General features: G+C 49.4%; 1 protein-coding gene across 1 annotated transcript in view; it reads right to left on the reverse strand.

Annotated features, from left to right (window-relative positions):
- UBE2G2 (ubiquitin conjugating enzyme E2 G2) overlaps positions 1-15979 on the reverse strand; it is a 75810-nt gene that overhangs the window by 9160 nt on the left and 50671 nt on the right. Inside the window, exon 4 of the mRNA XM_030209943.1 lies at positions 4979-5097. Coding sequence (XP_030065803.1) covers positions 4979-5097 — 119 coding nt within the window. The remainder of the gene's footprint in view (positions 1-4978; positions 5098-15979) is intronic.

A 15979-nucleotide genomic window follows, 5' to 3' on the forward strand; every position in this document is an offset into this window, starting at 1 on the left:
ACCACCCTAACCAGTGGCGTAGCCAGACCTGAGATTTTGGGTGGGCCCAGAGCTAATATGGGTGGGCACACACTGTGTATATACGTATGAGTAGTGTCTGTTGGGATCCTACAAAATAATGCCTTAGAATTCACTTGATGATGGATTTCTAAGTAGTCTGCCCAACAGCTGCCCTGCATCAGTATAACCACATACATACTTAATGGAAAAATTGATATTTTTAAATATAATTTCATTATCCCATATCTTACAATTGATCATACGTATGTCTACTACAACGGCAAACTTCTCAACACACATGGCAGGATCCTGCAATATAATTACATAGGAAAAATATATTCAGATTCTGGTGGCACCTCAATAATAGCAATACAAAATTTCTTCACTGCCAGGTGCTTTGTGAAGTAACACTAAAGTCTGCAAAGAAGCTTCTTAACACCAATTCTGAACACGAATACCAACAACAGTACTTTTATAAAGACAGCAGTGAATATACATAGCAGGAATTTGCATTCCATTGGAAAATTCAGACAAGTCAGACTCATAACACTGTAAGGACACCACACAAACCACATGCCAGCAGATTCTCTCACCTTGGTCACATGCAGAACACATACCAACCCTCATGAATTACAGAATAGAGGACCAAAAATTACAAACTGTCCTGTAGCCCGGCATCAGCCCTTCCCTGCCCTTCCCTTCTTTTTTAACCCTATTCCATCCCCATAGCCCAGCATTAGCCCTATCCATCCCTTCCCCATCATCTATCCCGCAGCTAGGCATCACTTCTACCCTAGCTCCCCCCACCCCTCCCTGTAGCCTAGCATCAGCCCTGTACTACTGTCTACCTGTCCCCCACCCCATAGTCTGGCATCTCCCCTACTCTTCCCAATCTCCCCCTCCCTCCACCCTTAAGCTCATCAGCAATCAGCATTAAATGTAAAACATTTTAATTTTTCATGCTTGGGCACTGCAGACATGACCCCCACCCAAAAGCCAACATAAAACACCTTTTTAAAATTATTATTTTAACCTGGTCACTGAACCCATCCCTGCCCAGAAACCCACAACATACCTCCAAACCTAACCCACCAACATACCTCCACACCTGCCCCCCCCCCCCCCCCCCCCCCCCCCCCGGCACTGTAGCAAAGAGCCCACCCTCACCCAAAAGCCCACAATGACACATATTTGTTTTACCTGAGGAGACTTTGGGCTGAGGGTGGTGGTGATTAGTGGTGAGGCAGGGCCCAATCCCAGATTAGTTGAGTCCGGCTCTGAATAAAAGCCTCCCCAGTCCCAATCGAATCCTTCCCCAGACACACTGCCTCTCCCATCCTTGCCCTGTTGCTCTCTCCCCTTTCATCTACCCACCGTAGCTGCAGATGCCTCCAGCAACAGCAAGACCCGACCCGGCACCTGTTTCTTTCTCCCTCTCTCCCCATTCATTCACCTGCCGTGCAGCACTAACCGTTCCCCTCTTCCACACCGTCCTACCTCCTGTCCCAGTCTCTGCTTCAGCTCCAGGGTGGCGCACAGATACCCACTACGGCCCACGAAGAGCTTGTCGGAGCCGCGGAGATCTGAGGAGGGTGCGCAGACGGGGCCCAGCTGCTGGAAGCGCTCAAGGGCCTGCTCGGCCGCCTCGGGTAAGGTTGCTCCAGCGCCATGTGCACCAGCGCCGCCACCGCGCACACACCGGCCCCGCCCAGCAGGAAGGCGACGCGGGTCTCGGGCTTGACGGCCGCCCGCAACGGGACTTCCAGGAGGTGGCGCGCAGGTGGCACGAGCGGCGGGGAGCGAAGAACGTGCAGGCTAAGGCCATAGAGCATGTAGGCCAAGCCGGCCAGACCCCCATACAGCCCCTCCGCCTCCGACTGGAGGACAACCAAATGGGTAGCTACGCCCCTGACCCTAACCACTAGGCCACTCCTCCACTTCGATGATATCCTGTTGACGTTATCACATATATCTATATCTATATCTATAGCTAGGACCTCCCTAGCTACTAGGTAGCATAAATGAGTTTGGAGCCCCAAAAAGGAATAATCCCCACTACTCCCAACAAGAGGCAGGATCTAAAGTAAAAGGCTGCTTAAAAATTAATGACATCACATGTGCCACCATCCCCCATAACACTTGTGCAACCAGACATACCCACCAAAGATAAAATAAGAAACCAATTCCCCAACAGGCTCTCCAGCATGTGTCAGATGGAATCAACTTCAACTTATAGAATTTAGCTGTAGAGATGTGCCATCGCATGAGAACTTTGATATTAGCCTCTTTAATGCTAGCAGCCACTGAAAACATGCGAGTGTTCGTTAGAATATCTTTCCACTGAGAATCAGAGTATTCCACCCCCAGATCCCACTCCCAGGCTAACATATAAGGACGTTTTAGGAAACCTATGGAAACTTGTATTGCATAAGAGGAAATGAGGCCTCTAGCCCCCTAGGTGGTATAACCACAACTCCTCCCACTTATTTAGTGGCCTGCTCCATGGCCTTTGAGTCACAAAGTGGCAAATTCTTTACATACCTATAAAATTCACTATGAGGCATTCCAAACTCTAAAAGATTTCATATGGCCTTGATAGCAAAAATAAATTCCATAAGAATCCCATCCCACCTCTGCACCTGGTCCTCCCTCCCCCACCCCCAAGAACCAATTCCCAATTAAAAGGGGTGAGAAGTGACTTAGCTTCTCCATGAATTCCTATAATCACTAACCCACACCCTCCACCGTGTACAGGTTAGGAATCGCCACCCCCACCCCCTAATCCTTTCCTGGCCCCAAAATAGCAAAGATTAAGCAAACCCAATAATGCTTGTTCCATACGCACATAACGTTTCTGTCCCATCCCTAATTGCCAATCTCATATATAGCAGATTTGTGCAGCTTCATAACAGGCCTTCAAATCAGGGACACCTAAGCCTCCCTCTGGTTTATGTTTGCGGAGATGATGGAGAGCAAAACAAGGGGGCTTTCCCTTTCAGATAAAGCGTGTAATATCTCTTTGCCACTGTTTCAAATGATTCTTTGGGATATGAATAGGAAGGGACTGAAATAAATATAATTATCTAGGCAATATATTCATCTTTAAACTCCCATTCTACCAAACCACGTCAAGGAGCAACTATACCACCGACTTAAGTCCAGGTATATTTTTGTCACTAGAGGCACAAAATCATCCTGAAACAAATTCTCCAACCTAGATGGGATCTTTACCCCAAGATATTTAAATAGAGACTTTGACTCATTTAAATGGGAAATTCACTTTTATTTGTGCAAGTTCTTCCTCCAATAGATTAACATTCAAAGCTTCCATCTTATCAAGATTAATTTTGAACCCTGAAACTACCCCATACTCTTCCAATTCCCTTAGGAGAATTGGGATAGAAGTGGATGTGATAACGTCAACAGGATATCATCCACGAACAAAGATATTCTATAGTCCTCTTCCCCCCCCCCAAATATCCAGGTTATCCCTAATGCGTTGGGCCAGAGGTTCCATAACTAGAGCAAATAATAATGGTGGGAGGGGCACCCCTGCCAAGGGACCTGCTCCAAAATGAAAGCCTCCGAGTATTACCCATTTATTTTTATTGCAGCCTGAGGTCCAGTGTACAAGCTAAGTATCCAATGAATAAATTCCTAACTCTCAACATAGATAACATGAAGGTTCAGTTGACCCTTTCAAGTACCGTTTCGGGATCTATTCCTAACAGTATAGTTCTACAACCCCCCCCCCCCCCCCCCCCCCCCCCCGCAGCCATCCAAATGTAATAAAGTGCCCTCTTCACATTATCTGACCTCCTGTCTCCCCGCCATGAAACCAGTTTGATCAAGATGTACTACGATGGGCAAGGGGAGACAAGGTACCACCTCTCCCCGTCTTATACAAAACAGTAATCTTGGCCATTTTCACTGTATCTGGCAGTGATTCCCCTGCCACTGAATACCCTAGTAAGCAAGAGTACCAGTTGAACTACAAATGTTTTATAGAAGCCTGAAGAGAAACCATCTAACTCCAGTGCCTTCCCACAGGTAGATGTCTAATAGTTGTAAAGATCTCCTGTGTTGTAATATCAGCATCCAGCCGATCTCTTAAAGTATCAATTAACCTGTGAATAAGCACTTGTCAAGATATTTACTAATAACTTCATATGTGACTTTAGATTATTGACCGTAGAGATGTTTATAAAACTGAACAAAGAATTTCTGAATATCTTTTTGCTTGCACCCCCCCCCCCCCCCCAACACACACACACACACTAATTTTAAGAATATTCAATTCTTTTTATCTCTGTCTTAATTTCCTGGCTAACAATCTGCTTGGCTTGTTCTCATATACATAATGCATTTGTTGGGTCCTCTGAAGGTTATGTACTATCTCTACAACCTGAATTGGTTGACTTCCCCAATCTTAAATGTTGAAGCTTCTGCAATTCAGCCTTTGAGCCTCCCTGCTTATGCTGGATTTCCAGTTGCCCAATTTGCTTCAATAAATCCCATTGCTAAGCCAATTTGTATTTCTTTTTAGTTGTTTCACACCCCCCCACCCCAACACACACACACTTAATAAAGACTCCCTGACAACAGTCTTTAATCCTTTCTATACTGTACCACCCTTTACTACCCCGGTATCATTAAACTTATTTTACTACGCTGTGCACTGATGTCTCCTGTACAAGTTCACTACAGCAGTGAACCCCTTTCTGCACTTTGCGACTAAAAATATATGCGTAGACCTTGCAGTTAACTTTGCACTCCCTCCCACAAAAGCTTGCTTCATTGCCATCTCTGACAGAAGGGCAGGCCTAAAATCCCATGTAGAGAGGCGAGAGCCTCTTCGTTTTTAAACTCAATTACTTTCATATATTCAGGCCTGTATATAGATACATCTGTTAAAGATAGCACATCAAACTCGATGTTTCCCAAAGGAAAGAAAAGTAACTTGTTAAGTGACACTTACTGTTTGGATGAAACATTTCACAGGTGAACCTCATCTTAGGAGGGCTTAAAGGATAGTCAAGGGGAAAACTTAGGACAGCTGGAAAAACACCACATTCAAAACAGGTATCTTCTGGGCCCCTGGAAACAGATTAAACGTAGGGATAGTGGTAAAAAATCTAAGAACCACTACTTCAAAATTACGGTACTTTTAAAGAAAACCAAATGATTCTCAAGTTTTCCACAGAACATGTATTAATAACCTGACTTACCAGGCTTTTTTACCTCACAGACACAGAATGGTGGGGCTTCTGAACATCAAGCCCTAATCACTTGCTGGTTTGTGTCAGGGGCGTATCTGGACTCCGGCGGTAGGGGGGTGAGAGCCAGAGGGAGAGGGCAAATTTTAGCCCCCCCCCCCCGCCGCCACCGACCCCCCCCCTGCCATTGTCAGACCCCCACCCCGCCACCAACGACTCTCCACCCCCCTCCGCCCGCCAACCCTCCCCCGCTGCCGTTGCTTACCTTTCCTGGAGAGGGGGGCCCCAACCCCCGCCAGCCGAGGTCCGCTTCCAACTGCCGCTGCCTTAAAAACTATTTCTTCAGCTGGCGGGGGACCCCAAACCCCCGCCAGCCGCCCCGAGGTGTTTAAAGTTCATCTTCGGCCTCCGTGGTCGTGCTGTTGTTGATAGGAGCTGTTGAATCCAGTTCGGAGTCTCCGAACTGGATTCAACAGCTCCTATCAACAACAGCACGGCCACGGAGGCCGAAGATGAACTTTAAACACCTCGGGGCGGCTGGCGGGGGTTTGGGGTCCCCCGCCAGCTGAAGAAATAGTTTTTAAGGCAGCGGCAGTTGGAAGCGGACCTCGGCTGGCGGGGGTTGGGGCCCAGGCCCCTGAGGCCCCATGCAGATACGCCCCTGGTTTGTGTTGCCTTTGCCCAGCCACTGAGGCAATTCACTATTCACCTTTTTCACTTTTTCTCATTTTCTGTGTATACTTGAATATAATAAACCCATCCAAATATAATTCAAGAAAACATTTTTTTACCCTAAAAAAAGAGGGGGGAGGAGAAATGTTAACTCAAATATATATTCAAGTATTCTTCCTTCCTCTCCCATACTCTTCCAATAGGCCCTAAAAATGGCAAGGACAAATCAAGATCAGGTATATATATCTGAGGTATCACATCATATCATACATAATGAGTTTATTTTGTTGGGCAGACTGGATGGACTGTACAGGTCTTTATCTGCAATGTACTGCTGCTGCCCCCAACGGCCCATCTGCCCCAAACCAGACGTTCTCTCAAACTTCCCCTTCCAGACCCACCTGTAGCCTGCTCACCTCCCACCCGGGCCTACCATACAGTCCTGGTTGTCCAGTGGCAAGCTAGGGCAGGAGCAACCCCTATACGCTCCAGCCCATGCCATCTCCCTTTGCAAAAACAGATGCCACAAGTTCCAGCAACAGTCTCGCAAGACTGCCACGAGAAGTCACAGTAGCCATTTTGGGTTTGGAGCTGGCATGAGCAAGGAAGGAGGGAGGATGGATGTGAGGGAGCTTCTGGTTCGAGGGGGAGGGGGAGTGGCTTTTTTTTGGCCAAAAACAAATCTCAGTTTATATTCGAGTACAGTATTGAAATACAGATAAAACAGGTACTGTTCCTGGTCTGACCTTGAAAAGCATCGGAATGTGAACTACAATCTATCCATCTTCTCTCCAAGTTAGACTGAGAAATCTACGTACAGAACAACTACTAGTAAGCATAAAGGATGGGTGATGTTTCCAAATGGTGACTTGCCCTCCTTTTGCCTACTGAATTCAAGATGTAAAGGACCCACACTGGAGTATAAAAAGAAATGCTTGGGGAGGGAGACATGAAGGTTGATTACTGTTTTGAAGCCAGATGTGATACCAGAAACACATTTTACTGCAGTCCACTCTAATGGGTCCACTCAAAAACAGAATCAGAATGAGGTTCTGCAGTAAAATGTACATATCTGGAACACATATAAAAAATTTTCCTGTACAAAGAGCAAAATTGTAAAAACCCTATAACAAATTTGGTCCATTGTAAAACAAAACCACCTTGGTTTTTATTTTATAAACTTTACTAACTCTTCACCATATCTGTTGGTGCATGCACAATGTTATTCTAATAATAAAAAAAAGCATTTATCATATTCTATCCATTCCAGTGCTTTCATAACGTTGATTCTGTCAACTGCCACGCCTACAGAAACATTTACCGATTACCTCATTGACCCAATAATTAAGCCATAAATTTAGGAAAATATAGCTCACTGTTTCTAACACAAGCAATTCTGAAATCTACCCATTTAGTCTGCAGAAGATTCTGTGTTTTTATAAGTTCACCTTAAAGCTTAATATCAACATTACTAAGGGGCTCATTTTCAAAGCACTTAGACTTACAAAGTTCCATAGTAACCTACAGAACTTTGTAAGTATAAGTGCTTTGAAAATACACCTCCACATCATTTATTTCCCAAGACCCTGCACTTTAGAAATATAATAGAAATCCTTGTCAGGGAAAAATTGTGACTAGCTCAATATATTTTAAATAGCAGTATTGCAAATATAATCCTCAGGTTTCATAGCACAGCAACTGAATATGGGAATCAGATGTCACTTTTGGGAGGGAAAGAAAAAAACAGAAAAGCAGAGACAGCAAGGGAGTGCTTACAAGACACAAGAGACCAGAGAGTTAAACACAGTTTGCCATACTTCCTCCAGGTTTCTGTTGTTGGGTTTGTTTTTGTTTTTTTTGTGGGGGGGGGGGTGGGGGGGGGTTAGCTCATGCCTTTTCAGTAGCAGCTCAAGGTGAGTTACACTCAAGTACAATTGGAATTTCCCTGTCCCCCAGAAAGCTTAAAGTCTAAGGGCCCTGTTTACTAAGCTGCGCTGTAGGCGCGCTAGCATTTTTAGCGCACGCTAACACTAGAGACACCCATAACGCTAGACACCCATATATTCCTATGGGTGTCTCTAGCATTAGCACACCTTAGTAAACAGGGCCCTAAGTTTGTACCTGAGTTAATGGAAAGTTTGCCATCGTGTTTGTGAACCAGGCCGCGGCCGCCTCTTTCCCGCTGTTCAACTTTTCTGTGGTGGGTCCGCTGCCACTGCTGCCCTGACCCGGGCAGTCTTCTGGCCGTTGCGTTGCAGTTGTTCTCCCCACCTGCACTGCCGGCCGCTCAGCTGTGGGGCTCTTTTTCTTCTGCCGGTCCATTGGAGCACAGACGGTTGTCCCTGGTCTGGAGGGCCTCGTCGGTTGGGACTATGGAGAAGGAACGTTTGAGTCTGCGTCGCTGTGGATCCCTCTCCGTGGTGTCTGGATTGTCGGTTCCAGTCCAGCGGCTCCTGTCTTGCCCACGATCCTTCATAGCTAAACCAGCAGCAGCCACTTCGCCAACACGATCAGCTGGGTCTCTGTTGCAACTTCGCCTTGTCGTGAACTGCTCGAGCCACTCTGGTCCATCTCAGCGTCTGGATTTCCACCGTCCATTTTGTCTCTCTTCCCTATTCCTTTCCCTTCTTATCCTGTTCTTTCTCCCCTATCTAATGTAATTGTAATTGATTCTTCTGTGCATTGTAAGCCACTTTGAGTCTGCTTCAAGTGGAAAAAAATGGGGTATAAATGTTTATAAATAAATCATCAGCAATGGAATTTGAACCCTGGTGACTTGGTTCTCAACCTGTTGTTCTCACCTTTCCCAGCAATCCCTTTCCTCATTTTCTCATTTCTTATCTGCTTTTTACACATTTTGTCTCAGGTCTTTCTTTCCAGCTCCACTCTTATCACAGAAACATAGCGGATGATAGCAGAAAATGACTAACTCAAACATCCAGTCTGCCCTGAAGTTAGCTGCCTTATTATTCCAGTCTACACTGCCAAGGGGATATTCCAGCTGTCAAGACATGCCATGAGAGCGCCTTTAGGATTCACCTCCTTATCCATCTTTATTATTGTCTTCCTTTGTACTCCACTCTCTGGGCAGATAAGCAGGCATGTCCCTTATTCATATCCAGCATCCCTGCTCCCCCATGTCTAACCTCAAGGTTTCATAATAATCCAAAGTGCCGCCAACACCAGAATGGCCACTATCATCTGACTCCCTAGATCTCTGTGGTCCTTTTAGACTATACCCCACACCGCCAACCTGCCAACACAAAGAGTGCAGAGCTTGCCAGACAGACCTCCCTCATTCATGAGTACCAATCAACGTTTCTTCTAAGGACTGAGTTGACATGAGCAAAACATTTTCTTCACAAGCAAAGGACCAAGTTGATGTAAGCAAAACTTTTTCATTACATTACCTTGTGAGTACTTCTTATAGATATATACACAGACACGCACACACATAAACACTCAAAAGAGAGGTTGGAAAAAGCCATGAGCCATACTCTGCATACTTTCCCTACTTGTTCGCCTGTAGTTTATAGATGCTCTGAAATTTTACTCAGTTACAGGATGTTTAGCAGAGCTCAAAAGGGAGCACTGCTCCCCTGTATGAGTACCACTTAAAAAGAAAAAAAAAGGGGGGGGGGGGGGGGGGAACCAATAAGGGCACTTTTGAACACAGCAGGGAAGAATCCCTTCACTGTTTACCGGCTACCTCTGTTAATGATGGTATTAGACATACTGTATGCATGCCAGGGAATTATGTACCAAAATATCAAAATAATGCAACATATTGAACAAAATAGTATTTACAGTATTCTGGAAATATATGCAGGTACTTTAACACTTGGATCTCAGTCTTCTTGCTGGCCATGTGAATAGTAATTCTGAGGTTACTGGCAACTATAAAGCGAATGCTACATACCTGTAGAAGGTATTCTCCGAGGACAGCAGGCTGATTGTTCTCACTGATGGGTGACATCCACGGCAGCCCCTCCAATCGGAATCTTCACTAGCAAAGTCCTTTGCTAGCTCTCGCGCGCATGCGCGGCCGTCTTCCCGCCCGAAACCGGCTCGAGCCGGCCAGTCTCGTATGTAGCAAAAGAGAAACAAGGGAAGACTCAACTCCAAAGGGGAGGCGGGCGGGTTTGTGAGAACAATCAGCCTGCTGTCCTCGGAGAATACCTTCTACAGGTATGTAGCATTCGCTTTCTCCGAGGACAAGCAGGCTGCTTGTTCTCACTGATGGGGTATCCCTAGCCCCCAGGCTCACTCAAAACAACAACCATGGTCAATTGGGCCTCGCAACGGCGAGGACATAACTGAGATTGACCTAAAAAATTTACCAACTAACTGAGAGTGCAGCCTGGAACAGAACAAACAGGGCCCTCGGGGGGTGGAGTTGGATCCTAAAGCCCAAACAGGTTCTGAAGAACTGACTGCCCGAACCGACTGTCACGTCGGGAATCCTGCTGCAGGCAGTAATGAGATGTGAATGTGTGGACAGATGACCACGTCGCAGCTTTGCAAATTTCTTCAATAGAGGCTGACTTCAAGTGGGCTACCGACGCAGCCATGGCTCTAACATTATGAGCCGTGACATGACCCTCAAGAGCCAGCCCCGCCTGGGCGTAAGTGAAGGAAATGCAATCTGCTAGCCAATTGGATATGGTGCGTTTCCCTACAGCCACTCCCCTCCTATTGGGGTCAAAAGAAACAAACAATTGGGCGGACTGTCTGTTGGGCTGTGTCCGCTCCAGATAGAAGGCCAATGCTCTCTTGCAGTCCAATGTGTGCAGCTGACGTTCAGCAGGGCAGGAATGAGGACGGGGAAAGAATGTTGGCAAGACAATTGACTGGTTCAGATGGAACTCCGACACGACCTTTGGCAAGAACTTAGGGTGAGTGCGGAGGACTACTCTGTTATGATGAAATTTGGTGTAAGGGGCCTGGGCTACCAGGGCCTGAAGCTCACTGACTCTACGAGCTGAAGTAACTGCCACCAAGAAAATGACCTTCCAGGTCAAGTACTTCAGATGGTAGGAGTTCAGTGGCTCAAAAGGAGGTTTCATCAGCTGGGTGAGAACGACATTGAGATCCCATGACACTGTAGGAGGCTTGACAGGGGGCTTTGACAAAAGCAAACCTCTCATGAAGCGAACAACTAAAGGCTGTCCTGAGATCGGCTTACCTTCCACACGGTAATGGTATGCACTGATTGCACTAAGGTGAACCCTTACAGAGTTGGTCTTGAGACCGGACTCAGACAAGTGCAGAAGGTATTCAAGCAGGGTCTGTGTAGGACAAGAGCGAGGATCTAGGGCCTTGCTGTCACACCAGACGGCAAACCTCCTCCACAGAAAGAAGTAACTCCTCTTAGTGGAATCTTTCCTGGAAGCAAGCAAGATGCGGGAGACACCCTCTGACAGACCCAAAGAGGCAAAGTCTACGCTCTCAACATCCAGGCCGTGAGAGCCAGGGACCGGAGGCTGGGATGCAGAAGAGCCCCTTCGTCCTGCGTGATGAGGGTCGGAAAACACTCCAATCTCCACGGTTCTTCGGAGGATAACTCCAGAAGAAGAGGGAACCAGATCTGACGCGGCCAAAAAGGAACAATCAGAATCATGGTGCCTCGGTCTTGCTTGAGTTTCAACAAAGTCTTCCCCACCAGAGGAATGGGAGGATAAGCATACAGCAGGCCCTCCCCCCAATCCAGGAGGAAGGCATCCGATGCCAGTCTGCCGGGGGCCTGAAGCCTGGAACAGAACTGAGGGACTTTGTGGTTGGCTCGAGATGCGAAGAGATCCACCAAGGGGGTGCCTCACGCTTGGAAGATCTGGCGCACCACTCGGGAGTTGAGCGACCACTCGTGAGGTTGCATAATCCTGCTCAGTCTGTCGGCCAGACTGTTGTTTACGCCTGCCAGATATGTGGCTTGGAGCACCATGCCGTGACGGCGAGCCCAGAGCCACATGCTGACGGCTTCCTGACACAGGGGGCGAGATCCGGTGCCCCCCTGCTTGTTGACATAGTACATGGCAACCTGGTTGTCTGTCTGAATTTGGATAATTTGGTGGGACAGCCGATCTCTGAAAGCCTTCAGAGCGTTCCAGATCGCTCGTAACTCCAGGAGATTGATCTGTAGACCGCTTTCCTGGAGGGACCAGCTTCCTTGGGTGTGAAGCCCATCGACATGAGCTCCCCATCCCAGGAGAGACGCATCCGTGGTCAGCACTTTTTGTGGCTGAGGAATTTGGAAAGGACGTCCCAGAGTCAAATTGGACCAAATCGTCCACCAATACAGGGATTCGAGAAAACTCGTGGACAGGTGGATCACGTCTTCTAGATCCCCAGCAGCCTGAAACCACTGAGAAGCTAGGGTCCATTGAGCAGATCTCATGTGAAGGCGGGCCATGGGAGTCACATGAACTGTGGAGGCCATGTGGCCCAGCAATCTCAACATCTGCCGAGCTGTGATCTGCTGGGACGCTCGCACCCGCGAGACGAGGGACAATAAGTTGTTGGCTCTCGTCTCTGGGAGATAGGCGCGAGCTGTCCGAGAATCCAGCAGAGCTCCTATGAATTCGAGTCTCTGTGCTGGGAGAAGATGGGACTTTGGGTAATTTATCACAAACCCCAGTAGCTCCAGGAGGCGAATAGTCATCTGCATGGACTGTAGAGCTCCTCCCTCGGATGTGTTCTTCACCAGCCAATCGTCGAGATAGGGGAACACGTGTACTCTCAGTCTGCGAAGCGCCGCTGCTACTACAGCTAAGCACTTCGTGAACACTCTGGGCGCAGAGGCGAGTCCAAAGGGTAGCACACAGTACTGGAAGTGACGTGTGCCCAGCCGAAATCGCAGATACTGTCTGTGAGCTGGCAGTATCGGGATGTGCGTGTAGGCGTCCTTCAAGTCCAGAGAGCATAGCCAATCGTTTTCCTGAATCATGGGAAGAAGGGTGCCCAGGGAAAGCATCCTGAACTTTTCCTTGACCAGATATTTGTTCAGGGCCCTTAGGTCTAGGATGGGACGCATCCCCCCTGTTTTCTTTTCCACAAGGAAGTACCTGGAATAGAATCCCAGCCCTTCTTGCCCGGATGGCACGGGCTCGACCGCATTGGCGCTGAGAAGGGCGGAGAGTTCCTCTGCAAGTACCTGCTTGTGCTGGAAGCTGTAAGACTGAGCTCCCGGTGGGCAATTTGGAGGTTTGGAGGCCAAATTGAGGGTGTATCCTTGCAGGACTATTTGAAGAACCAACTGATCGGAGGTTATGAGAGGCCACCTTTGGTGAAAAACTTTTAACCTCCCCCCGACCGGCAGATCGCCCGGCACTGACACGTTGATGTCGGCTATGCTCTGCTGGAGCCAGTCAAAAGCTCGCCCCTTGCTTTTGCTGGGGAGCCGAGGGGCCTTGCTGAGGCGCACACTGCTGATGAAAGCGAGCGCGCTGGGGCTTAGCCTGGGCCGCAGGCTGTCGAGAAGGAGGATTGTACCTACGCTTACCAGAAGAGTAGGGAACAGTCTTCCTTCCCCCATAAAAACGTCTAGCTGTGGAGGTAGAAGCTGAAGGCTGCTGGCGGGAGAACTTGTCGAAAGCGGTATCCCGCTGGTGGAGCTGCTCTACCACCTGTTCGACCTTCTCTCCAAAAATATTGTCCGCATGGCAAGGCGAGTCCGCAATCCGCTGCTGGATCCTATTCTCCAGGTCGGAGGCACGCAGCCATGAGAGTCTGCGCATCACCACACCTTGAGCAGCGGCCCTGGACGCAACATCAAAGGTATCATATACCCCTCTGGCCAGGAATTTTCTGCACGCCTTCAGCTGCCTGACCACCTCCTGAAATGGCTTGGCTTGCTCAGGAGGGAGCTTGTCCACCAAGCCCACCAACTGCCGCACATTGTTCCGCATGTGTATGCTCGTGTAGAGCTGGTAAAACTGAATTTTGGCCACGAGCATAGAGGAATGGTAGGCCTTCCTCCCAAAGGAGTCTAAGGTTCTAGAGTCTTTGCCCGGGGGCGCCGAAGCATGCTCCCTAGAACTCTTAGCCTTCTTTAGGGCCAAATCCACAACTCCAGAGTCGTGAGGCAACTGAGTGCGCATCAGCTCTGGGTCCCCATGAATCCGGTACTGGGACTCGATCTTCTTGGGAATGTGGGGATTACTTAGAGGCTTGGTCCAGTTCGCCAGCAATGTCTTTTTTAGGACATGATGCATGGGTACTGTGGACGCTTCCTTAGGTGGAGAAGGATAGTCCAGGAGCTCAAACATTTCAGCCCTGGGCTCGTCCTCCACAACCACCGGGAAGGGGATGGCCGTAGACATCTCCCGGACAAAGGCCGCAAAAAGACTCTCGGGAGGAGAAAGCTGCCTTTCAGGGGTGGGAGTGGTATCAGAAGGAAGGCCATCAGACTCCTCGTCAGAGAAATACCTGATGAACTCCTCCTCCTCCCACGAGGCCTCGCCATCGGTATCAGACACAAGTTCATGAACCTGTGTCTGAAGCCGTGCCCGACTCGACTCCGTGGAAACACGGCCACGGTGTGAGCGTCGAGAGGTAGACTCCCTCGCCCGCACCGGTGAAGCTCCCTCCGCCGACGTCGTCGGGGAGCCTTCCTGGGAGGCGACCGCAGTCGGTACCGCAAGCGGCACCGATGTCGGAGACCTCACCCCGGGCAAGGGGCCAGCCGGCACCTCACTCGACGGTACCGGTGGCGCAAGCACCCCCGGTACCGGAGGGGAAGGGCGCAACAGCTCTCCCAGGATCTCTGGGAGAACGGCCCGGAGACTCTCGTGCACAGCGGCTGTGGAGAAAGACATGGAAGCCGATGCAGGCGTCGAAGTCAGAGTCTGTTCCGGGCGTGGAGGCTGTTCCGGGCTGTCCAAGGTGGAGCGTATCGACACCTCCTGAACAGAGGGTGAGCGGTCCTCCCGGTGCCGATGCCTACTGGGTGCCGACTCCCTCGGCGACCCAGAGCTCTCGGTACCGAAGCGGGAAGGAGACCGGTGTCGATGCTTCTTTGACTTTTTCAAACGAAGCATGTCACCGGAACTTCCCGGTACCGACGAGGAGGACGTAGAATCCAACCGTCACTTCCTCGGGGCCGAGGCCGAAGAAGATCGGTCTCGGGGGGGCTGTACCGCAGGAGCCCTCAGGGTAGGGGGAGACCCACCCGAAGGCTCACCGCCACCAGCAGGGGAATGGACAGCCCTCACCTGCACTCCAGTCGAAGCACCACCATCCGACGACATCAGCACTAGTGGAGGTCCCGGTACCACCGACGCCGACGCAGCCTTCCGATGTCTCGGCCCCGACGATGCAGAGGGTCGATGCCTCGATGCAATCGATACAGTCGCCGCCGAGGTCGGAGGTCTTGACACTGTCGACGTCGATGCACTCGATACTCCCGGTGCAGTTGCCGACGAAGAGCCCAAGAACAACACGTTCCACTGGGCCAATCTCGCTACCTGAGTCCTTTTTTGTAAAAGGGCGCAAAGACTACAGGCCTGCGGGCGGTGCCCAGCCCCCAGACACTGAAGACACGACGCGTGCCTATCAGTGAGCGAGATTACCCGGGCGCACTGGGTGCACTTCTTGAAGCCGCTGGGAGACTTCGATGACATGGGCGAAAAAATCACGCCGGCGAAATCAAAAATCGTAATTGCGGTAAGGCACCAAAAGAGGGGGAGAAAAAACTCGACCCGAGGCCTCAAAAGGGCCTACCCCGAAAACGAAAGAAAACTTAACGGGGCAAAAACTGGAAATACGGGGAGGGGAAAAAGACCGAAAGGCCTTTCTCCAAAATCCTTTTTTTTTTTTTGAAGCGAAAAGTCAAAAAGACGCGCGAGGGTCAACTTAAGGGGCGCGAACGGCGCAAACATGACCGTACCGAGCGCGGACAAAAGAAGACTGACGAACACGAGCCGGTTCGGGCAGGAAGACGGCCGCGCATGCGCGGTGCGCATGGGCATGTGAGGACTAGCAAAGGCCTTTGCTAGTGAAGTTTCCGATTGGAGGGGCTGCCGTGGACGTTACCCATCAGTGAGAACAAGCAGCCTGCTTGTCCTCGGAGAATAATACTTGGCACCACTACTGAA

The sequence above is a fragment of the Microcaecilia unicolor genome, chromosome 7 (assembly GCF_901765095.1).
Source record: "Microcaecilia unicolor chromosome 7, aMicUni1.1, whole genome shotgun sequence".
Classification (NCBI taxonomy): Eukaryota; Metazoa; Chordata; class Amphibia; order Gymnophiona; family Siphonopidae; genus Microcaecilia; species Microcaecilia unicolor.